This window comes from Syngnathus leptorhynchus, chromosome 22, assembly GCF_054491065.1.
Source record: "Syngnathus leptorhynchus isolate UIUO chromosome 22, UIUO_Slep, whole genome shotgun sequence".
Taxonomy (NCBI): domain Eukaryota; kingdom Metazoa; phylum Chordata; class Actinopteri; order Syngnathiformes; family Syngnathidae; genus Syngnathus; species Syngnathus leptorhynchus.
Genome location: NC_141216.1, coordinates 2,228,001 through 2,251,725, shown reverse-complemented (window position 1 = coordinate 2,251,725; position 23,725 = coordinate 2,228,001). Strand labels below are relative to the sequence as shown.

Here is a 23,725-nt window from a genome sequence, read left to right as displayed (position 1 = left end):
CGGAGTCGTGCGGCAGGATTCCCGTTCTCCCGGGATACCCGTCGGCGTTCTTTTTATAGAGCCGAGCATGACGGAGGATGATTGAGTGCGCCCGAGTGGCGGCATGGCAACACGCTTTGTGCGCTGAGAAACGCGTCGGCTATTTGTGGAGCACGTTGACGCCCGCTCAAGGTTGGAGAGCTTTCAGCCCAACTTGGTTCACTGCGTCAAGTTGAGACTTCAATGAGCAAAGTGGCGACTGGGGAGATTGGCCTGCTGTTCCACGCTTGCTCACAAATATTTTGGATCAAGTTCACCATGTTGGCATCTTTGAAAGACAAATTGAGTTTCCCCACGAATGGTTCCCAGTCACACCTGCCAGGCGATGAGGTCTTTGAGCTTGTCGATCTTATCCAGGTCCTCCGGGTGCTCGTGCGCGTACTTGTCGTTGAAGAAGGCCTGTGGAGGGAAGAAGCGCACTCAGCACATTTGCCACGTGGAGGGCCTGCGTTGGCGAGGCAAACAAGACGACGACCTTCTCGTAGTTGGCGAAACCGCCCATGACGGCGGGGTCCACGATGCCGTTGAGCAGCATGGACAGCGGGTTGATGGGAAGGTTGGGGTCGCTCAGGTGCTTCTGCACCATGCTGCTGATCTTGTCGTTGGCCAGCTGCATGGTCTCCATGGCGTTCTCCAGTGGGCTGATTTCATCCTGAGCGAGCAAAAGTGCAACGGGGAGAATCACAGAGTGCTCGTTCCAATTGGTGAACATCAGAACACGAGCGTGACGTTTTTAAATTTGACGAGCCGCGACTCACGGTGCATACGGACTTGACTTCGAACCAGCGCAGGATGCCCGGCAGCTTGTAGGCTGTCGTGTAGGTGGTCCGCTCGATCCACATGTTCTGAACGCGACAACAAAACAAAAATGATTTGTAAATTATTATTGTTATTATTATTAGTATGTCATGACATGTCCTGATCACTCACCGCAAACTCGTTGTCCGGGTCCTTCTCGCCTTTCCTCACCGGTCGCGAATACTGAAATTTATGTACTTCATTTACCGTGTAGAAGCTGTGAGGGAAAGACGAGAAAGGAGAAGACAAAATGAGTCAGGAAGGACACGCGACGTCTCGAACTGGAGCCGCCAATCCAATGGCGGAGGCCTTCTGGCAAATTTAGCGCACCAAATGAAGCCAATGAGGCGCTTGGAACAAGACTCTGGCTTTGGACAAGAGCGAGGTCGGCGCATGCTAATCGCGGGGTTAGCAAATATGGCAACCAAAAAGGCAGCCCTGCGGCCGTGCGATAAAAGCTGCCAGCCAGGTGTATTTGCAAAAAGGTTTCCGCGGGTAAACATGCCTTTGAAAGAAGCCAACTGCCGCATTGGGCCGCTCGGAATGTACACGCTTGTGCGAAGGCCACCTTCAACACTCCATTTCAAAAATTATTTTGCCCAAATAAATAAAATGTCAGATAAGTACTCATCAAGGGCCAGGAAATCTGAGCTAAGGGCTTGTGAATGAATTTCTGATCTTTTTGCCAGATTGGCCAAGTAGAAAGAAAAAAGAAACAACCTGAGGATTTGTTCAGCAACGGGTTTGTTCTGGAACTTTGCGGGTAAATCAAGGATGGGCTTCACGGTGAAGCACTGGACGTCTTCATGCAGAAGCATTAAGGAACACAATTAGCAAAAAAATATTACATTTGTTGAAAATGTGGTTGAATTTTGGATACACTGTCCGTGGGAATTCTTGATGTCCTCGCTGGGTGGCGTGGTGGTCTTCATCTTCTCGGCGTTTGGGAACTGCGTGAGGAGACGGGCCTCAAAGTCCTCCCAGCGCTCGTACTCCTTGCCGCGGTAGATGAACATTTTGTTCTGGGGACACACAAGCTCCAACTTACAATCGGCCGGTGATGAAATTTCTGACAAGGTCGTGAAAAGGGAGACAAAAAGACATCCAAAAGGACGTTTTGAATAGAGCCCGAGATGAGCTGAAGGCAATTTGCCGTCTGCGAGGATACATGAAAGAATCAAAGCCTGACTCGAGAAGAATGGTTCTACAAAGTGGACCATCACCATCTTTTTCCTTGTAGTTGTCGCTTTGAACAAAGTCGCCGAGACTCTTCAGACGAGAAGATGAAACGAGCAATATCGGAATGAAGACACAGAATCCCCCCGCCCCAACACACACTTTCTGTCAGCCGTTTTGAAAGCATCAACGGTGCCTTGAGCCTTGACTTAACCTAGAATATTTTTATTTGAACGTTTTATGTTTGCTCTTATTTGTCAAAGATGCGTCCGCTTAAGTATGAGCAAAGTCGAGTAAATCCATATTAAATCCTTATCACAATGTAGCGAGCGGTGGCTAACCGTCGGCTGACTCACCCGCAAGAAAGACGGGAAGCCCAGGCCGTAGTAGCCCACGGCGAAGTAGTCGGGTTTGGGCCGGATCACCTTGACGATGTTCTCGTAGAACTGCGCCTGCTTGCGCTGTCGACGGAAGGCGGCACGGTTGAGGAACGTCGTTGCGTGACTGAGCCAGCAAGCGCCATGGACGTGACCTACCAGGGATGCGCTGAGCTGCTCAAAGTCAAACATTTCATTCTCGTACTGCTCGGCCAGCTCCTTGCCTAGGATGATGGCTTCCTCCCACATCTGGAAGACAAACAAAACAAAAAGCTACCCTCGGAGTGTTTGCCAAAAAAAAGCACACAATGATCAATCGAGTATTTTTAGCTGACCTTGCCCTTGTCAAAGTAATTGATAATCTGCTGGTAGAGCTGGTCCTTGAGCTGCCCTTGAGTGGAAGCCTGGTAGCCGTCTCGCTGGGTCAGGTGGGCGGCGCACGGCTCGTCGGACCACTGGGGGGGGGGGACGACGACAACGGCGTGTTCCCGTCAACTTTGTGTTGTGAGTCCAACACGTACTCGGCCATACCTTGAGTAGCTTGGCGTGCAGCAGCAGCGTGTACGCCGCCTCCGTGTAGTTGTCGCACTCCTTGTGCAGGTCGCACAGTTTGTACAAATACCTTTTGGAAAGGAGGAAAATACAAAACACGTGAAGGTCGAGCGAGCGGCGGCGTCTGCGAAGAAGGAAGCGCTTACCTGATGTACATCTCCTCTCTGTCGATTTCCTTGTAAAAGTTCTGGGGAGGAAAAGGACAATGTTGTTCCGAAGCGCTTTTCGAAAGCAAAAACCTCGGCGGTGACCGACCAGCACGTTGACGGTGCAGCTCATGCGGTTCTCCTTGTTCTCGTCGTGCATGATGGTGCGGTAGTCCAGCAGATGCTCCAGCAGGCGCACCACAAGGGTGACAAAGGTCTCGCCGCTTTTGGCCAAGTACTTGTGCTTGCGGCAGTGCTCCAGTAAACTGGAGACGGGACGGAGAGACGTTAGCCTTTTGGCGCCATCTGCGGGCGCCGCGCCACACTTACATCTTCTGAAAGAGAACTTTGTACTGCTCGTCGCCGCGGCCGCCCTCCACCTCGTGATCCAGCTTGGTGATGATCTCGTTCTCAAACTGCAATGGCACGGCGTAAGTTACATTCTAATGTTTTTTTGTTCGTTTGTTTGTTTTTTTATAAAGGAGCTTTCTATGTGTGGAAAACCTTTTCGGCCCTCCCCCCTGCAAAATACGGGGTTCCCTGTACCTCCCTTTAAAGGCGTTTACCGTGCGCCGCAAAGTGGATTCCCCTCATGCAGAAAAGCTTCATTTGATGCCGTAATGAGGCAGAACATTAGGTTGCTCTCGGCGCCACTGTTGATAATCGCGGCACAACGCAGAATGAGATTTGCCCAATTACAAGCGAGCTGGCAGCTCCACGCCGTCTATTATCTGCCACGTTCACATCGAAGATGCCCCCTCTTCACTCCCGTGTGATGGCAGTCAAGGTAGATTTTGATCAAATATAGCACTCCACAATCTTGTCTGCTATTTAAAAAAAAACATCCAGAAATAATAAAAGGGAAAGACGTTTTTGCAACAGGAGTTTATGCTTCAATTCAATGAACGCTGTGCTGCTCATTTTAGGCCACCAGGGGTCAGTATAACTCATACAGAGTAAAAACAGATTCAGATATATTGAGAAATATTTAGAGCGTAAAGGTTTGTAATATTTATTATTAGGCTAGCAGGTGTTCATATTACAAAACGATGTGCTTGGGTTGAATAGAATATTATTTCTTTATGTTTGTTTTAAAGCCAACATCAATCGCAAGTGGGCATTAACAGTTTGACGCAAGCACACTTGGCACCTTTTTTGGAGGCTTGATAGCTACCACATTAAAAAATGACTTACAACTTAGAAAAGAAAAAAAAAGAGAGAGTGAAAATCGCTGCCATACCCTCTGGAAGCTGCACGTGAAGTGGAACTCGCATTGCATCATGTCGAAGAAGATGGCAATGGTGGCCTTGCGCAACTCGATCTCGGGGACCAGCGTCATTTCCAAGATTGGGCCCACCATCTCTGGGATGAATTTGATCTTGTGGGGACCTTTTTGGAGTTCAGGGGACACAACGTGAGCCCGGTGAAAGTACACTTTCTCCATTTGACACCACGATCAATAGCCCGAATCCATAACAAAACAAAGCAGTAGGAAATTACCTAAATTGTACCACATGTCCCGGATCTCAAAGCCAATTTGTCGCCGCATGTCCTGGTACCTGGAGGCATCGTTGAGATTTAAAAACAACAACAAAAATGAAACAAGAGCGGGTCAGAACTTAAAGGATGGCTGGTGTTGGACTTACTTGTGGCAAATTTTGGCCCGCTTGTCGCTGGAGAAGTTCTCCAACTGCAGCGACTCTTGCGTGAGGAAGGCCACCGCCAGGTGGAAGTAGTTGTTCCACAGCTTACCGCAACAAAGTTTCTCAAGTTAAAGCTCCATACGGGGGCCACCCGACTTTTTCGAGGTGAAACTCGTGTCACGAGGCGTGAAACTGAAAGGTGCGGAGGAGTTCATCTCTTACCTGCAGCTCAAAGTTGGTCTGATCCAGAAATTTCTTGTTGAGCACGGCCGCATACTGATTAATGGCCCGCAGGAAGACCCTGCGCAGATAAGAGCGGCACAAAAGGCTTTGCTGCTCACATCTGATAAGTGTACCTTCAAATATGATATCAAAAAATGGATTAAGAAAACAAAAAACGTATTGCATTTTGTTCCCCTTTATGCGGCATGAAAGGTCACTTTCCGCTACTTATTTCCATTTTTTTTTAAAGATATATTGTAAGAATTTTTGTTTCCCTGAAATGTCCTTTTTATTCTGTTTATTTCTGAAGTTTTTTTTTTTTTTTTACATGACAATATTCATTATATAACCTCGCCCCTCCGCCGCCATAAATGAATCAAGTGCTGTGAGTTGATCAGCTGGCGGCATCCAGACAGCACGACAGAAGGGCTGCGGAGCGAGAGAAAGCATGCCGCCACAATAGCATCTGAAAAATTAAACCCTTGTGAAGTCCCGCAATTAAAAGTTAATAACGGCATGGAGCTCTTAAAAGACTTTATTCAACTCATACCTCCACCTGTGTGGGAAAAAAATTAAATCAGACGCACCTCAAGACATGTTCCTGAAAATACGTGACGTTGCAAATATGCAAATATTTAATCATATCATGACTGGCGCAGGTTAACAGCCGTCACGCAACACCTCGGGATTAGCCATAGTTGGTCAAACCCCCCTTGGAAAAAAAAAATTAAATAAATCCCACCCCCGCTCAGTGCTCAAGACTTTTGCCAGCATTGCGTGTGCATGCACGCCTCAGTCAATTTTCTGCTGTCGTGCACATGCCAATATATACTTAACGGCCGAGGCTAATGCTAAAACGGCTTTCCAATGGCTGCACTCCGGCAGCGGGGAAAATATTAAGACGGGATATTTAAGGTGCTCTTAGGGGAGGAGAACAGACAAAAGCAAACAGGTGCCATGCCACTGAATGAAGACTTTTTTTTTTCCCCACTCGTGATAGACGTGTTTGCGATATTTCATGCTGACGGAGACAGTGAGCACATCCTGTCGTTAATTAAAAGTGTGACATGAACGACGACTAATAAGGGGAACACAAAAATGCTCTTTGCCATCGGTGTGAGCGAACGCTCCAAAAATTTGGGACGATTTTATTCATCACTCAAATTTGGCAGGAACGTTCTCCGTGGTGCGTCAAATTCACTAGACATTTATTTGGACTTGACATTGACTTGAAGATGCAGCTCGAGTCGTCACGGTCGCCCAGGTAACAGCGCGACAAATAATTCCCGTGTGGCTTGAAGGCCCCGTTGGTGCTTTGGAGACGCCGCTCGGCATTAAGAGCCGTTTGCATACAGTACACAGGCGTCGCGCTGATGATAAATACGCTCAATCAATGTTCCATTGTCGGAGAAATGGCCTCATTATGGTTGATGGATGGCCGCCATTTTGAATCCTCAATGTATGTCGGGCTGCCTTGGCGTCCCTCCCGCCTCCCCCCCCCCCGTGAGCGCTTATCAGCAGATCATACTTGCTAATTGAGTTCAGAGAGCATCTTGGATAATGATCCCCGTCTACGGCGAGGACGAAAGTTACGTGCCGAGAGATAACGGCAAGGTCGCGAGGCTTTTGTTATCAGATCAATTTATGAAGGTGATTAGCTCCATTTCAGGCACATGATGAATGCGCCATCCGTTTATCACGACTCCACTTCGGCGCTTAAACTTTGCCGCCACGTTCTGCTCGCGTAGCGCCGACTGAATTTGATTGTTGCGCCAAAAAGTTGTGCGAGCCGGAGAGACGGAAGGTTGAGACATTTGGAATCGGAGCCGTGGTCGGTCTGACGGTGTTGATATTATTTGCACGGCGGGATCGGGGGAGGAAGGAGAAGGCGGCGCAGCTACGCTAACCCACTTTTGACTCCTGTTCCTTAGCAACGTCGGCGTTGGGACTGGAAAGGCCACAGCGGCGCGCCACTTACTTGTTTTGCATCATGTTCATGATGACCCAGTCCGACGGGTAGACGTTCTTTCCGATGAGGTCTTTAAACATGATGAAGGTTTCCATGAGGAAGTCCTGCCAAAACAAAGTTGACTTTGATGCGAGGCTTTTGACTTCTTGAGATGTTTTGGAAAGTCTATTCATGATAGAAATGCCAAACTCAATTTCATGCTGCTCTGTGAGTGTTTTTGGGAGGGGGGTGAAGAAAAAAAGGCCCTGAAATTGTTTATTTATTTGGCTGAGGAAAATAACAAGGACAAAAGAAAGTGGTAAAGTCTGGGGTGAATCTTTCAGGGATTTGAGGTGGCTTGTTTGGAGGAAAAAGGAGGTGGGGGAAAAAAAAAAAAAAAAAAAACGCAAAAGCTCCTGTGAGCTGCTTTGAAATGTGGCGATGGCTGCGAGAGGAACAATCAATCTGCGCGAGGATTCCGGCTCGCTCGCTCGCTCTGATTGTTTGTCTTGCCGACAGCCTCGGTGTGGCCCGACGGTCAAGGTCGCCGAGTGAAAACATTCAAGGCTTTGCTTCAACGCCACTCACCACCACGTCGCTTCTTATTTTGCCAAAGGTGTTGATGAGATGCGCGTAGTGGTAGTCGTCCATCTGCCTCAGCGTGGCCGTCATGCTGGCCACGAAGCTCCCCTGCCAAACAAGCACAAGTAAGTCCAAAGTGGCCACGGACTTGATCGGTCGGCAGTTTGCGAGCCGGGGAGCGCCCCCCGTCTCATTAACCCGCCCGTCTCGGCTGATTAGAAAGGCCGCGGATGTCCCGAAAGGGGCCGCCTTAGCTGCTTCGGGTTAGCATCGCTGCCCCGCGCAGATAGACGGCCGAGCTGAGGTCTTTTTATACATCTATATAGATATCATTTTTGTTATTATTATTTAATTAGCTCACAACATTTGGTGAGACAAATTGAATGCGAGGAAAGTAGTGGCACAAATGTAAAAACAAAGAATCGAATGCAAACCTGGCAAGTCCGAATTGAAATGGGTTTTTTTTTTTTCGAAAAAAGGATTTGAAACGCAAAACAAGCGAATGGCACACAATGTCCCCATTGCTCTGTGAGGAGCTACAAATGATGCAAAAGGCATCTGAATAATCATTTGCATGATTTGTATTGCTGGAGAGAGGCTGAGCGCATCACGGAGACAATCAAGAGAAATTAAGCACAGATAAGAATGCCTAATTAAAACCCACGGTGAGAGAGATCAAGAAAAACTGGAGCGGCAAAAACTTTTTGGAAGCCTCAAATGAAAAGTCAACAGTGTTAACGTGACACTTCATTTCTGATGGCACAGTTTGTGTAATATTTGCCGTCACACCTCGTATTACCATTCCGCTCACTCTGGCTGAAGCAACTGGCGCGACATGTGCTTCTGCGTTTAGATCTTAATTGTGGCGGGGTGCTTGCGTCAAGATCTTTTTTTTGGGCAGCCCACCTCTTGCCAAAAATAAAAAAGTGACGCGTGGACGTGCTCACCTCCAATTAATTTGCCATTAGGACTCGCCGGCTGATTCCGCCGCCTCCGGCAGCAATTAGGTCGGTTTAGTCATCACGGGCCGCACTTAACGGGCATGAAATCAAAAGTAAGATTGGCCGGCTGCATGGCCGTTAACTTAAGTGGCTTAGGCGCCGGCCTTATGGCGAGCCCTGGCGTCGAGGCTCAGCGTCCACCCTGTTGCTGTTCTCCAGCGTGTGTTGCGCGAGGACGCCTTTGAAGTTTGCACCGCTTTTATTCACAAAGTTATTGCGCGGGGAATTAGCGAGCGCCCTTCATGCCGTCTATACGCTTTCCAACGAGCAATTAGGTGAAGAAAATGAAGACGCAACCGCTTGTCATCATCAAACAAGGCTTTGATTGCCGTTTCTCCATCAGAGCGGCGACCGAGAGGAATCTCAATCCGACCGACAAAGCTGACTCACGACTCAGAGAGCCGACAAAGCAAGCCGACAACTAACAAAGCACTTAACAGTCAACAGATGCACACTGAGAGCAAATAAACTCAACTGGCTCCTTCTTCCTTCCCGACCCATCCATCAACGTTCCAAGTCAATCATCTAATGGCCGCCCATCGAGCCGCGGTGTTTATTGACTTGATTTCTCCCGCAGAGCGACAATAAAGCAAAGCGGAGAGTGCTGACATCTATCACCGTATCCTGAGGGGCTCCATCTCTAGCTTGGGAGAAGCGAAATGGGGACTATTGTTAATTTGTGACCCAAAAAAAAAGAAGCATCTTCAGCTTGACCCCTCTCCTCGAAAAAATAAAAGCCTTCATTGTTTTTAAGGCTTTAATTGGCGCCTGCAAGGAAACGGGACGGCGGTCTCCGGGGAGACATCTGGAAAAATGACAATCTGGCAGGAAGAAAGATGAGGACTTGTTTTCTTCTCAAAGCGTCAGACCGCAGGAGATATGGATCTGCTTGCTCCGAGAGGATACTCACACGCATCGATTCTGAATAGCACTAAGGTGGAGCAGCCGATAGAAAACACCAAGTTTGGTCCTTCAAACTTTTTTTATCAACTTCCCTCCGATGACTTGATTGTAAAAAATATCGTGTTAGTTTTGTGCTATATTCAACGTTATTTTCTTGTTTCCTGTTGATATAGCGGACGGTGAGAATCCACGGAAGCACACGAGGGCCTTTTTATCTTTTTCTAGGCGCCGTCATGTCATCAAAGTGAAGATCCAGGACAAGCTGAGCAGCTCGCTGGCTCTCTGCAGACACTCTTAAGTGCTGCGTGTTGCGCATGGATGCGCCGCGGGAAATCTCAGAGGGCGTGTTGGATATGAAGCGGAACGAGGACCGCGGCGGGGGCTCTCGGAAATACGCTTTGGACACGAGTTGATGCGAGCGCGCACGCTGATACTCTCGGTCGCAACGCTGCTGCTGCGGCGGCGGTGGCTGTGTAAATTAAAGCCGGTGATCTATAAATCAATTTACAATGCCAACGGGCTCTGCGGCAGGACGTTACGGCTTTGACCGCGGCTGCTCGCCGTGCGCTACGCACGCAGGGCGGCCGGCAAGGACACGGAAGAAGATGCCCCGAGGATTTGGCTCCGAGCTAATGAAATCAATGGTGGGAGAGAGAGAGTGCGAGAGAGGAGTCACTCCAGCAGTTTATCCAGCTGAGAAACAGTTTGCTTACACAAGCACATCGCTGAGCACAAACTAATAAAAAGAAAAGAGACAACGGCAAGGCTTTTCTTTTCTCCCACAAACGTATCTGGTCAGTCCATTCAATAAAAAATAAAAAATAAAGCTTATCACCGGCGCGCTCCAAGGTCAAGCGCTCGGCGGAAATATGAGCGGGAGCCCGAGCTCGGATCGATAACCGGGCAGATTAGCATTGAAAAGATGTCGCCGGTACACGCGGAGGGAATGCGACGTGGGAAAGCGGCCTGGGGAAACATTTGGCTAACTTGAGAGAAGACTGAATGACAAAACGATCGCCGTTCATTGGATGGAAAACAAGCGAGTTGAATACAAGTCGAGTGTTTGACGACCTCAAAAGCTTCAACTCTTACTTTGCCCCCACCTTGTGCGCGACCCTCCTCCCTCTGCTCTCTCTCTCTCTCTCTCTCTCTCTCTCTGTCTCTACCTCGCGCACCTCGCCTGCTTGCATGCAGAAACGAGGAGAAAGCCACAGCGTGAGGAGCAGCGGCGGCTGCGACGGTGGCGGGGGAAGCGCCGTGGGGATATTTTACCCGTAAGGACGATGCTATCGTGAGAGCGTGTGTGTGTGGATGCATGCGTAAGTGCGGGAGAGGAGCGAGCGGGAGCCCATGCTGGCGTCGTCACGCAGACAGGAAAAAAGGGAGTCAAAGGGGGGTTTAGAGGACAGCGCATCGCAGGACGCCCATGTGCAGAAACGACTCCCGCCCGGCCAACTTCTATCATGGCGTAGCCTTCCTACCGCCTGTCGGTGGGCATGCAAGAGGTACAAGTGGGAAATCGGCTTTTCCCTCAGCGCTGCACGACTGACTGAGGTGAGTCTCATCGTGGAGGATAATAATAAAAAAAAAAAAGTGGAGTTGAAGAATCTCGAGGGCACGCTTGATATCGGACGTTGAGACCAGTATGGGGTGTCAACTGGGAAAGACTCCAGCTCACCCCAAAAAAAAAAAAAAAATGGAGGCAAGGGTGGAAGAGGTCCATTGAGTTGTGGAGGTAGAAAAGTCACGTCATAATTTGAAGGTCAGGCGGATGACGACGGAAGCGTTTGACGATGCTGACTAAACTTCTTCTTTGTTCCGCGTTTAAAGTTGAGCTATGGGAACGATCACCTAAATTCCAATTGGGCAAAAGAGACCGACAAACCAATTAAGTCACAGAGCGAGCAAAATGACAACACAAACTAAAATAGAATAACAGACTGGCCCAAAATGTGTGTGTGTGGATGCTGCGGATGGTTGTGAGTCCTTTTCAGCGACGCCTCACTCAGCTCTTGATTTGATTGCATCTTCCCCGAGCGAGCTCACCCACGGAGCCATGAAGACGATAAGAGTTATTGCATGCTGATAGGCCGCTTCAAAATGATCCCAAATTGCAGAGTACGGCCGAGATGTCCAAATGACACGCCGCCGCTCCAAAGTTGAACTTTAACCTCTAAGGGCCAAGCACGGCGACCTGCAGGGTGGCCATTTGAAGGGATTCGTCAAGAGAAAACCAAAAGGATGACTCACTCCAGAATGTCGGAGCGCAATCGAGTACGAGACGAACCGGGACTGGAATTTTCAATTGTCATCCAAAGCGGCCAGGTGGATTTCAAATCTTCCGAATCGGCGCCTCGCACGCAGCGGAGAGAGTCGAGGAAAAGTCTCTGTAGATGAGTTTGAATCGATTCCAAACGAACGCTCTCGGCAAACGCTAAATTGAAGCGCGCCGGAATGAGTCCTAAGCGTGAATTGTGTGAAGAGCGCCTACGCTGGAGCGCAGGGCAGATTAAACATTAACGAGGGGAAGACCCACACTGAGCAACATCTGATTCATCCTCCAGCGCACTCGTCTTTTCATGTGCCACTGTGTGCTTTTCAAGCGCGTCGACTCGCTGTGTGGCGGAACCTTCCGTCGCCCGTAAACTCGGGAGAAGACAACAAAGAGTAACAAGAAGATACCTCCTCGATATGGGAGGACAAGAAACGTTTGGATCCGTGCTGATGCTACGGGGTGAAATTCCCCAAGAGGCAGCGGCCCAGCAACAGCACGGGCCCGAGCGACAACCGGCAGAAAGACGCGGCCTGCAAATCCTGCCGTCTTTTAATCGCAAGGTTGTTAAGCCGGCGCTGAACTCACAAAGGATTTGCCGACGATGCCTCGGCGCTGACCTTTGCGGTCAATCACTCTGGGCCGGAAAGCGGCGGAGCATTACTGTAAAACACACCGCCCGTGCCGCCTGTCAAATCATCCCGGGTAGCCCGGCCCCTCCCTGCATAATCGGCGTCCCGTTAACTCTTTCTTACTGTTCCTTTTCACCCCCCCGAGTATGTTCCGGAGCAAGAATATCCCGAATTTGACCCGAGCGGGTTTCGAGGCGGATCAAAGACGTTTCCATACACTTGTAAGCATTTGTGATGATGAACTGAGGAAGAAGCGGCAAATGGAGAGAGAGAGACAAAGCAAGAGAGATAAAGCAGGATTACAGCAAACTTCCATCACGCCCCTGCCGTCGCTACGCTCATTTGTTCAGGCAGCCTGCCTGGCAGCTCTAATTGTCGCAGGAGGAGAGTGGGAATTTCTCGACGGATCGGGGCCGTCGTGTTTTTGCTGGATTTTGAATCAAAGCTAAAAGCAGTGACCAACGGGCCACCGAGGAGAGCGGCGCGGCCGGTTCGTACACCGGGAGGCGCCGATGAATCCTCCTCGGCGACCTCCATCACACTCCAGACGGTTAGGTCAAGCTCTGACCTGCAGGAGTTAGAAAGAGGCTGGATCATCAAAATTTGCCTGGCAAATTTCGATATCCATTTCTACTCACGATAGACATGCAGAATATGCCTAATTAGGCTTTTCTCTGGAAGCTTAATGTGACAGTCCATCAAACGGTGTCCCTCAGGGTTATATTCCGGTGACTTTTTCGTTTATCGTCAAAGTCAAATTGAATGGTTGTGCAGCTGTTTTTTTTTTGGTCCATTCAACATTTGCACAAAGTCGATTTGCATTGCTTCTTCTCCCTCATTGACATGTACGGCCACATTTTCCAGCGCTTAATTAATTCCGAGTTTTTTTGCGATGCACACAACATTAATGAATTTTCCCTTTCGATGGAGCGCGAGAGATAAGACAAAATTAGTCTGTAGTTAAAAAAAAAAAGAATAAAATAAAAAAATATGGCAAACATTGGATCCCCCTCAGGGTTGGAAACGCTGAGCGCTGGAATTTCAACCCTTTATGAGTTTACCCGCAGCGACGACTGTCATGCAAAACTGCTGAATCAGGGTTGGGCCGATGACGACTATATTTGAATTCAGAGTGCGTCGCGTTAAATTAGCATGTGCCCGCGGCACCAAAAACATTTCCATCACAGAGTAATTAATTGTTTTACCGTGATAATCTGGATTGCCTTTGCTTTGGACTGTTACGAAAGGGCTTTCTGAGAAGCAGCCGCTCTCTGAGAAGCAAAGGCCCACAGTCCCGGGAGGTAGACCCCCCCCCCCTACTCCCACCCCGAAAAAGAAAAAGGGGGCCAGCCTTAGAAGAAGTGCCTTTGTGTGATGAGTCATGGTGTTTCTGCAACACTAGGAGGAGGGGTCTCGCAAATCAAGATAACAAGGATTTTTACGTCAAGAGCCCGCAGTGATGCCAAAACGTCAAAAAAGGATCAAAGACAAAAGCGCCGCGCCGTGTAGTAGGGAATCGATGCAGACCGACTCAATTCATATTTAATTGTCAGGATTATTTTGAGCGACGTGTCGTTTCAAATTGTGCATCAACTTAAACATTGCGTTTTTGCTATTCAGAGCAGCGATGACCTCATTTGGAGAGCAGGTGGTGTGTGTTTGTATTTAGTCAGCCTGAAACGTTCTTGTTTCTAAGTCGAAATAATCAATAGCAACTTTTGATCCAAGAAAAGACTGGCAGCAACAAGTCAACGGTGCTGCAGCAAAGTGGAGAATGTGGAGTATTTCTTTGACACCAGCATAAGCAGACGACATTGAATTGGGGCAAAGTGTGGCACAGAATAGCTGAGAGTGGCCGTTAGATAAGAAGATCGTTAAGATAGCAAAAGACAATGCCCCCCCCCCCTCCCGGCTTTTGCATAATTCAACAATAAATAGCCAGAGAGCTAATGCGGCAGAAGGGGCTCAGGCGATCAAAACCTTCCTTCTGTGGCTCGCAGGTAAATAAACACAACGCTTTTTTTCCCCCCTTCTGTTGACAGAGCGCGGCAGCAACGCAAGCAAAGCTGAAGGGAAATAATTGCCCCGTCTGATTCAACATCTCTGCGAGATTGCCGAGTGTTTGCTTGTTGTAAATCAGCGGGCGAGGAATTATACTGTGTTTGTGTCAAGAGTTAAGGAGCCTGCCCGACACTAAATGATTACATTCTGCTTAGGTTGGATATACTTTTGCGCCGTGTTGGCAGCAATAGTAAATCTCACCTCGCCGTTCGCAAGCTCACCTATGAGCAAATGTGTGCGAGAAGCAGGGTGGCAACAGAAAGTCCAAAAAGTAAACAAATATTTATCACACGACAAATTGCCATGTGTCAAACCAGACAAGTGTTTTTCCTCTGGTTGTATAAAGTTTTGTTGTGTTTGCAGCGAGAGGAAAAGGTCAGACAATTAATAGACAAGGAAACAAAAGGGGGCGTTAATAACGGCCGACGGCTTGACGCTATTGTGAGCCAAAGTGCGACTTGTCGATGCTCAAGTTCCATTAACCGCTGCCGGGGTGAAAAAAAAAAAAAGAAAATAAATGACGACGACAAGCGAAACAAGCAGTGAATGGATTGAATGACCCGGGATTAAGGGGGCAACAAAAATTGGAATCTCAGGTTTCGCAGAGAATGGGATTACAGAGAAACCCCGACAGATTAGTCAGAGCAAATGCCTTTACACTTGCGGACAGGGATTTCTTTTTTTAATTTATAAAGACATCCCAGGGACATGTTCGTGCCTTTCAATCAATTATTTTGTCCATGGTGTTTCTTATTTTGGATGATTTTCTTCCAATCAAAAATAGATGCTATGCTAATATGTGCTTGGCCCTATCTTTCCCTTAGGAAGCATGGTGAGCAAGGAGGGCAGCAGATGCGTGCTCACCAACTCCGAGTCCGACTCGGAGGCGGCGGCCTTGCCCTCCGCCTCGCTGGCGCTGCAAGTCAAGTATTCTCTGGATGCCGGTCGCCAGGTGAGGAAGCGGAACAAGGCCCTGCAAGTGCGTTTCAAGGATATCTGCGAGGCGCAAAACGAGCAGAGAGAGGCCGAGTTGGCCAAGGATGGGAATCCTCTTTCTTACAAAGCGGCGTACCGCAAGTACATGACCGTGCCCGCCCGCCGATCCATTCCCAACGTCACGCGCAGCACCGGAGTGCAAACGTCGCCCGACCTGAAGAAGCGCTACCAGACGTTCCCCTTCGAGCGCAAGAAAGGGCACACGCTGAAGCACGTGGCGGCCGTGGAAACGTACAGAGGTCAGGATAATGGATTTGCCGTGGCGGTGAAGCCGGCGCCGCAGCAGCGCTCTTTTGTCGACGAGGGAGAGGAGGAGGGAGCCCCCGCAGGGAGCGGGGTTTGGCGGACCAAAGCGCTGCTCCATACAAATGAGCGCGTGGCGGCCAGGTTGGAGCAGCGCGCCGCAAGCGAGGGCCCGTGCGAGGACACGGCGCTGCCGCCGAGTTGCGCCGTCAACTCGGACTACCAGCTCTGCGGCACGACATCTAAAGCGTTACCGCAAAGAGAAAGGCGGCCGCTGGGTCGGGAGGAAGGCTCGTGCCGATCGCGAACCCTGCCGGACAGGGCCACCAAGGTGACGGGGCCCATCGCGTGGAACTCCCTCACGCAAGTGGAGTGCCTGGATAGTCCGTCTGCACGGCACAAGCGCAAGAAAAGCCTGCAGCTCAACGGGCTGCAGAGCGAGACGTTGCCGCGCGCCGGCCGGGGCTGCGTCGCGCGGGCGCAGTGCCACGCCGCCGCCGAGCCTCGGCCCGCTGACCGGGAGGCCTGCAAGCAAATAGTGCCTATGAATCAGGATGGCGAGGTAAAAGCACAGCTTGAAGCCATGGAAAACCTCATCAGCTCCAGCCAGGAGACCATCAAGGTGCTGCTGGGGGTCATACAAGAACTGGAGAAGGGAGAAGCCCACAGAGAAGGGTAAGTGATTCTCACCAACAGTTTTCGTCACATTGTGGCCATTCAGAACATATTGAACACGATCATTTCAACATCAAAAAAACAAGTCTGTCAATAATTCAAGGAACGAAAAAGCAGTGATCTTTTGAAATTTGCTATCAAGGAAGACACGAGCGACTCGATAAAACACGGCTGTCTCGTTTAATAAGACAGTTGGCGTACACGCCTTGACGCCCACCCACACGGTGACCTTTAAAGGTGGAAAAATCAGGGCGCTAAATATATGGCTAATGGCACCTTTGCTTTCAGTCTCCCTCAGGTGAGGCCTGCTAAACACAGGCCTTTTGTCTTATTAGTTCAGCGGGGGACGGGCTGAAATGGGTGTTTGCGTGGATTTTGAGGCCACTTGATTGCTGATTGTGCTGTTAAAAAATATATATAATACAAGAAGAAGAAAAAAAAAAAAAACATCCTTCACTTTACGTACTTCTTTGAACTGTCTTTGAAAACATAAGGCACCATTTTTTCTCTGGACAAATTACAACAGAATTTGCGTTACCATGACGACAACAGCGCGGGAGCGCTGGGTGACGCACGGCTATTGTGTTCCGATGGTAACGAACGTGGTCTCGTCCAGGTCATTTGATTCATTTTTATTTGAAATTTCATTTTTGAATCTGCGACGCTCGCTTTGTGCATTTGGAGCTAAAAACAGAGATCTGCGATTGTTTGACTTATTTCCAAGTCAAAACAAAAAATTTGGGAGGCTGTGCACGTTGCCACATCGCCCAATCAGCTTGAAGTACTGCACTCAATCGCCGATATATCTGTCAGCGCATATGGTGGGAAAAGGCTCAGATAAAGAGCGGGGAATTTACGATAGCTGTTTAATTTTTCTTTTTTTGACTGGCCCCGCCCGGCACCTCGGAGAGAGTGTGATTAGGACGCACGACAAGCTGAATGCGAATGCTATAAAGCAGCAAAAGACGACAGGGATCATCAAACAGCAATGTCGAACATTCCATTTAAGAGTTTGGAGATATTGCCTGAGCACCCCCGAGCCCCCCCCTCACACATACAGAAATGGAGGTAGAGCCCTTGTGCAGTGCTCAAGACAGAATATTACATCTGCTCTGAGTTAAACATCCCATTACACCCACATAAAACGGTAGCTATCGTCGTGGCTGGCTAGCAGCGTAGGGAGCAATCGAGGCGCTTTGTTGCCTTCGATACAAGCGAGCCTGCAGTGTACTCAGAGAGGTTTATTCGCATCAAAAAAGCTTCCTTACGAGGCTTAAAACACAACAAAGGTGGACTTGGGGATCGCCGAGCGGACATTTGAGTGGCCGATATATAATATGAAGTGACAGTGTAGAAAAATAATTAGCCGGCGTGCCCTTGGGAGTCGGCTGTAATTGTGAGCTAATGTTGTCAATGGGGTGGTCGGGTTTTGATTAAGCTACCTCTTAGCGCAGCCCGCAGAGTCGTCTCGGCTGCCGGGCAGCCAAGCGTGGCTAATGCCCCAGATTCTCGCTCGCCGGACGCTCGGCGGGGCGGCGTGACTCTCCGCTAACGAGCGGGAGACATACATTTTTTTTTTTTTTTTAACAAGGCCTACACATTCAGCACTCTCATCTTCCTCCCTCGGCAGGCTCTCCTATCGCACCGGACAGGACACGGCCAACTGCGACACATGCCGGAACAGCGCATGCATTATTTACAGGTCAGTACAATGTTTCATGTTACATTTGTGCTAGTCGGGCCTGGGGAAGTCATATCCCGGCTACCTACCGCCGATCTCCTGAACGCTTTCTTTCCTAACTACGTGCAGAACAACTGAATGACCCAAAAGAGGCTCATTTCTGGAAAATTTAGCTCGGCGCATGGTACGGCATTCAGTGTTGGTTTGGAGAAACTGCTGTCAATTGGACACAGACTCAAATATAGCAAAAGCATTGATGCGGGCTGGAGGATTAAAGAGCAATCTAATTACCTCCGTGAAAGCTACCTCTCTGGAGGTGGAGGAAGGAGGAAGCAGAGCAAGGTTAGGAAGCGTAGCCGTGACAGAAAACAAAGGGCGCGTGGGTAGAATAGCTGTCACACAGGCATTGCAGTGAATCCGATTGGAGTCGGGCTGAATCGTATTGAATCGTTTCGTTACTGGAGAAACGTAATGGACTCATGTGATGGATATTGAATTTGATCATGGTTGGGCTGTATTGCATCACGACATACTCAGGTGGGCCAAATCAAATTGTCTTGCGTTGGGAGCGAATCAGTTCATATCGTTATCGGAGTCGATCGTATTGTCGTCGACTCGTGTACGCACGGGATACACGTTTGTCTTTGGGCCGAGGCGATTCATTCTGACGAGTCTTTCCACCCACACGGAGAAAGGAGGACGTCTCACGCCCTCCGCATTATCAATATATCAAAAAAGGAGAATCGCGGCAACGCCTTCGAGTTCGAGGACTTCAAGCGGAATACACAAACACACTCGCCCTTGCCAGGTTCAACCCCCCGCCCCCCTTTGAAGATTCCTGAACCATATCACCGGAATGCGTTATCGGCTTGGTGCAGCGCGGCCGACGGGAAGCCATTCGGCACTTTTCATACAAACGTACTCGGCTTTAAATCCGAATGGATGAGAAGAGGGATGAAAAGATTAGCGGTGGCCGTGGCCTATCGTCGGGTGATGTAATGCGTCAAGGTGTGGAAGGGGGAAGGGAGAGGCTGAACGGAAAGTCAATGAGGCAGATGAGACTATTCAAAGCTGTTCTAAAGGATTTTTTTTTTCTGTCATTGGACTAAACTGTATCGTAGTTGCAGTGACCCATATCCTAATTGGACCGAATTTTACTGTACTGACTTCTACTTTGACGTTAGGATTGTAAAACTTAACCCTTCAGACAGTTGCACCACTCATTTTAAGAGAACGTGCGGGTCAAAACTTATGAAGACGGAAAAGAATGAAAGGCGCAGGCTACCTGATGACATTTAGACACTGAGAATTGGGCTAGAACAGAGCCGATAAATCTTACCGAAATGTCCTTTTGAGTATGTTGCCAACGACGGAATGACTATCCTTTCAGCGCACTCGCCACACTAACCTTTACCCGCTGAGGAACCGGCCTTTAAAGAATTCCTAGAAAGGGCCAAAGTCAAATTCTGACCGGCCGCAAAGTATGAATGTAAACCGTGGCCAGTGTGTTAATTAATATCACAATAGCCGTTTTCTAAAAGGAGCTTTTCTGTCCATGCAGGGAAATAATAACTTGTAGCCACGGATGGAGAGCAACAAGAGTCTCAACAGTATTATGGGCTTACTGTGAAGAGCAAGGAAAAGCCTATTATGGTGATAGCGCCGGCGTACGTGCGTGCGTGCGCGCATTTCGATGAGTGATCCCCAAAGAAAAACAGAAAATGGCAGGAATGGATGAGAAAGTGCCCCTCGGAGCTTTGGCGCAGACGCAATTAAGGCTTTGTTAGCTATGAAAGAGCCACGCTGAAATACTTTTGCAGGCGATGGCTGCGAATCCTCATTAGCCGCAGACAAACACGCCGCGTCATTGATCACGCCGGGCTGACACGTTAGGCTAATTTGAGCTGAGGGTTCAAACTTTGCTGCCTACCCGCCTGCGTCAGTAACCTTTAGCGGGCTGCGATCAAAATACAAATGGTGGCAATTAAAGCTGCGTGCGGCCCGTGAGGAGGCCACTCACGCAAAACACGTCGGACTCTCGCGAGGTGACTCTGCTCTCCCGGCGTCTGTTTAAGTCTCCTCCGACCATGGCGGTATTGGGAACATTAACATGCGAGGAGCGTCGTTTCAGACAGCCGCGGGATAAACGCGATTAATTTCTTGATTCGGCCATCTCAACGAGTCGCATTAAAGACAATTTCTCTGGCTGCCCGCCCGAGGAAATCGCCAAAGCTTGGCTGTATTAAAAAACTCATTTATTTCAAAAACAGTCCAACATGTTCACATAACTATAAAATAACTCCAAAATGATAAGAATAATGCTTTGGGAAGTCAAATTAATTACTGAGTTCACGCGCAAGCGTTTGAACTAACCCTCAACCTTAAAACCTTCATAAGGAAAGTTATCAATTATCTTCTTTTCTGTCGGCGACTCGATGGGGGCCCGACGTCGGTGAAGGCGAATCTGCAGACCACGAGCAGTAACTGCAACCTCACCCAATCGGTATCATCTTTACGAGAATCGCTCGGCGACATTGCACATTGGCTGCCTCTGGCCCAAAATCAGATGGAATGGGCTTCGGTGTGAGAATAATCGGTATAGAAAATGGATGATTGGATGGATGTCCCAAATGATCTAGCATTATTGATCCGTGCCTTAGTGCATAAATTCCCCTTATCGTCAAGTGTTTCCATAATAGCTTCCCCATTAGCTTTACAGTTGCGAGACGCATTCCAAGGATACAAACTTGGACCAAGTTCGTCCCGATTGATTTCTAGAGCCCGTAATTTAGCACATGTGATTCATTGCTAATTGCTGCGGTGGTCTCAGCCTTAAGTTTAAAAAGGCCCGAGTCAGCGAGAATGCAAAGTGCTGAGAGCCCAAACTAGTCCCCGCAGGAAGTCATCCATTTTGCTTCAAAGCGGACATTTTAGGGTCATTGTGTTCGAGAGTTTCTTCCAAAATGTCCACATTTCAATGTCGTCCGCTAGAAAGTCAGGCATACCTTAACCACTAAATATTTATCAGCCCCTTAAAAATGTTCAACATTAAATTTTGATTCCAGGAAGCAAATCCTGCCGCAACCCCCACAGCGCCGTCATCAACCCAGCCAGGTGTTGCTACCGGAGAACACGTCGGAAGATTAAAAGCACTGGCGCATTTAGCGTGGTCGAGGCTGTAATCTGAATCCCCGCACCGCTTGCCCTCCCTCCCATTTAGCAGAAGCTAGCGCTCAGGATTAAAAACGATGGCGGCCGCAGATAAATCCGACGAGTGGCCGGAGTAGCGCGGAGCTCATCTGACCATTTTTTTCCTCTCTTTGTGATTCCCGACGTGTCTGATCAGTGTCCCTTTTTTTGCTCGACAGTGTGGAGCTGGACTTCAAGCAGCAGGAGGACAAACTGCAGCCGCTCATGAAAAGGCTGTGCCCCTCGGACGACACCCGCTTCCCCGCCCTGCCGTACCCCCACGAGGCCTTCACGTCCACGCCCAAGCGCAAATCCAAAGCCGAGTCCAAGAAGCACGCCCGCTGGAGACTTTGGTTCATGTGAAGGTGTCGTGGGGAGGGGCGGCCAGAAAAATCACGCTTTCCCGACGCGGCAGCTTCCGTCTGGAGCTATTTCGGAAGCAATTATCGTCAAACGTGGTGTGAAGTCGCACCCGGGGGGTCGCACTTTTGGCGAAATGTGATTAACGGCTAACTTTGGACGCAGCCTAGGAGTTCCCTGACGCGGATGGAAGTGGGTCACGTCCGGGACTACTTGGACTTGCCTCTCGCCTAAAGCAAAGCACAACTAACACAGTTCAGGAAACACTTTTTCCAGATTTCCGGGACTATTTTCGCCGTCAAAAGAAAAGACGCCTACCCTCAATTTTATCCATCTCTAAAGTGTCACCTTGACTTCTCGACTAACTTTGAAGGAGATGTATATAAAAAGAATATTGTTAAATGACACTTATTTTCTTAATGGCATTTTTGGACATCAAAGGACATTTTTATCTAGAACTGTATTAAAATTTTAGCTGAATATATTTATGAAGTGGGGGGGGGAGCGGTCAAGTGTATAAGCTCAGTTTTATTGCGACTAAGCCACTGTCATCTTTTAGAGGAGAGTCGTAGCTCTCATATCCTTTTATTAGTTCCAGCCCTGAAAATAATAAATACTACAAATACACGTGATTGTATTGGCGCAGTAAACCGAGCCCAGAAGTGAATGTACAGGTGTAGCCACGCATTTTTGCAGAGTTTCACATTTTCAAAAAGAAACGATTGAATTTTAAAGACAGATTGACGTGTTTTTGTTCCTTTTTTTACATACTCGCATCCCGACAACGGACCCCAAATATCCGATGAGAGGGATTATAAATATAGATTATAAATATATAGCCAAGATATTTGCATTCATTCGAAATACATTTTCTGATAATTACATTAGTAGGGCTTGTTCTATTTTACAAATAGGCATAGCTGATACGTATAAAAAAGTAGATTTATTAAGAGGAATGTAAAGTCACCTACCGAGCCAAAAAACAGCCAAGAAGTGGTTTCACGTGCATAAAAAAAAGTGCCAGGACGATTTGACGTCAACTTTATGAGGAACACCGGCACTTTGGTCCGTAGCGTTAAAATTAGCACAGAGCGAAACCGACATTATTTATCTGTATCTTGAAAAAGTGCAATTGCTTTACTATGTGCAATACTGTGTATTTTATACTGTTTTGAAAAACATATACATAAATGAACACTTTATTATGCAAATGATGAAGAATAAACGCAGACACCTACAGAGCTCAGTATTATTTTTGCATACAGATAATTCATACCTGTTGCACCGTGTCGACATCATGTAAGCTCATTTTGCATTTTTAGCCGTGCGGTGACTTTGATGCTATTTTTTTATTATCATCCATGGCGCAAAATAACAGCATTTATTATCAGCGAGCGAACGGGCTTCTACATCTATTTTGAGTGTGCCAATTAGGTTTTCTGTATCCTTTACAAACTCGTGATCAACACGGGTAGGCAGGTTCTACCGCGCCGTATGTTGTTACGGGGCCTGAGGAGAAAAAAAAAAAAAAAAAAAAAAGGGCGCTCAGAGATTGAACGCGGGAGAGCAACTGATTACGATGCAGTGCCATTTCTCGCTATGCTTTTTGGCGCTGCGGCACTCGGAGTTCAATGGCAAAGAGAAAAAGGCAGAGAGGCAGACATCTAATAAACGGCGGGTTTTTCTTTTTTTTTTTTTTTTTTTTTCTTCCTTTCCTGAAATCGTGACAATGCCAGCTGTCAGGCAGTCAACAACATACAGGATGTCAATCCAGAAAGGCGACATACTGAAATGAGATGAGAAGGTGGCAGTTGGAATAACCACCGTCAAGTAGCGCAGAAATAAACTCAAACCGCAGATAGATGCGGTACAAAACCATCACCCGTCCACGTGATGCCGCTTCATCTACATTCTGTCCGAGCGCCTGGTACAACGGAGGAGTGAGAGGAGTGAAGCGGAGTAGAACGCTAATGCATAAATCGAAATGGAAGAGACCGCCGCTCGCCGGGACAAGGTCAACGGCCGGGCTGCCGCAAAGTGCCGCGGGACACCCATCGCAGCGCTTCCTGCCGGCCTGTTTTTAAAATTTTTAAGCAAACTGATTATGGAATGTTTCTGAGAGCGCCTTCAAAGGCAAAACTCCTTCATTTGAAAAGGCAAGGCGTTTTGGCAAGGATCTAGGGCACTTTTCAACTTTTTTTTTTTTTGGGGCTTCCAGAGATGACAGAG

The 23,725-nt window shown here is 48.4% G+C and overlaps 2 protein-coding genes across 2 annotated transcripts in view; one reads left to right on the top strand and one right to left on the bottom strand.

Annotated features, from left to right (window-relative positions):
* The window catches only part of dock1 (dedicator of cytokinesis 1), a 42,423-nt gene that overhangs the window by 2,376 nt on the left and 16,322 nt on the right, over window positions 1–23,725 (bottom strand). Inside the window, exons 29-47 of the mRNA XM_085904799.1 lie at window positions 7,490–7,591; window positions 6,932–7,026; window positions 4,954–5,032; window positions 4,735–4,835; window positions 4,589–4,647; window positions 4,329–4,477; window positions 3,419–3,504; window positions 3,198–3,354; window positions 3,089–3,129; window positions 2,922–3,012; window positions 2,726–2,845; window positions 2,550–2,639; window positions 2,370–2,474; window positions 1,718–1,859; window positions 1,558–1,639; window positions 970–1,054; window positions 798–884; window positions 515–691; window positions 355–438 (exon numbers count right to left, since the gene is read on the bottom strand). Of these exons, the coding sequence (XP_085760925.1) occupies window positions 355–438; window positions 515–691; window positions 798–884; window positions 970–1,054; window positions 1,558–1,639; window positions 1,718–1,859; window positions 2,370–2,474; window positions 2,550–2,639; window positions 2,726–2,845; window positions 2,922–3,012; window positions 3,089–3,129; window positions 3,198–3,354; window positions 3,419–3,504; window positions 4,329–4,477; window positions 4,589–4,647; window positions 4,735–4,835; window positions 4,954–5,032; window positions 6,932–7,026; window positions 7,490–7,591 (1,932 nt within the window). The remainder of the gene's footprint in view (window positions 1–354; window positions 439–514; window positions 692–797; window positions 885–969; window positions 1,055–1,557; window positions 1,640–1,717; window positions 1,860–2,369; window positions 2,475–2,549; window positions 2,640–2,725; window positions 2,846–2,921; window positions 3,013–3,088; window positions 3,130–3,197; window positions 3,355–3,418; window positions 3,505–4,328; window positions 4,478–4,588; window positions 4,648–4,734; window positions 4,836–4,953; window positions 5,033–6,931; window positions 7,027–7,489; window positions 7,592–23,725) is intronic.
* insyn2a (inhibitory synaptic factor 2A) lies at window positions 15,182–21,499 on the top strand. Its single transcript, XM_085904805.1, has 3 exons — window positions 15,182–16,266; window positions 17,897–17,968; window positions 21,316–21,499. The coding sequence occupies exons 1-3, from the start codon at window positions 15,182–15,184 to the stop codon at window positions 21,497–21,499; spliced, it is 1,341 nt and encodes a 446-aa protein (XP_085760931.1).

Excerpts from the sequence above, each read along its gene's own strand:
- insyn2a (XM_085904805.1), top strand. The coding sequence starts at position 15,182 with ATGGTGAGCAAGGAGGGCAGCAGATGCGTGCTCACCAACTCCGAGTCC. Across the intron at positions 16,267-17,896 it reads GGAGAAGCCCACAGAGAAGG|GCTCTCCTATCGCACCGGAC; the intron begins GTAAGTGATTCT and ends CTCCCTCGGCAG. Across the intron at positions 17,969-21,315 it reads AGCGCATGCATTATTTACAG|TGTGGAGCTGGACTTCAAGC; the intron begins GTCAGTACAATG and ends TTTGCTCGACAG.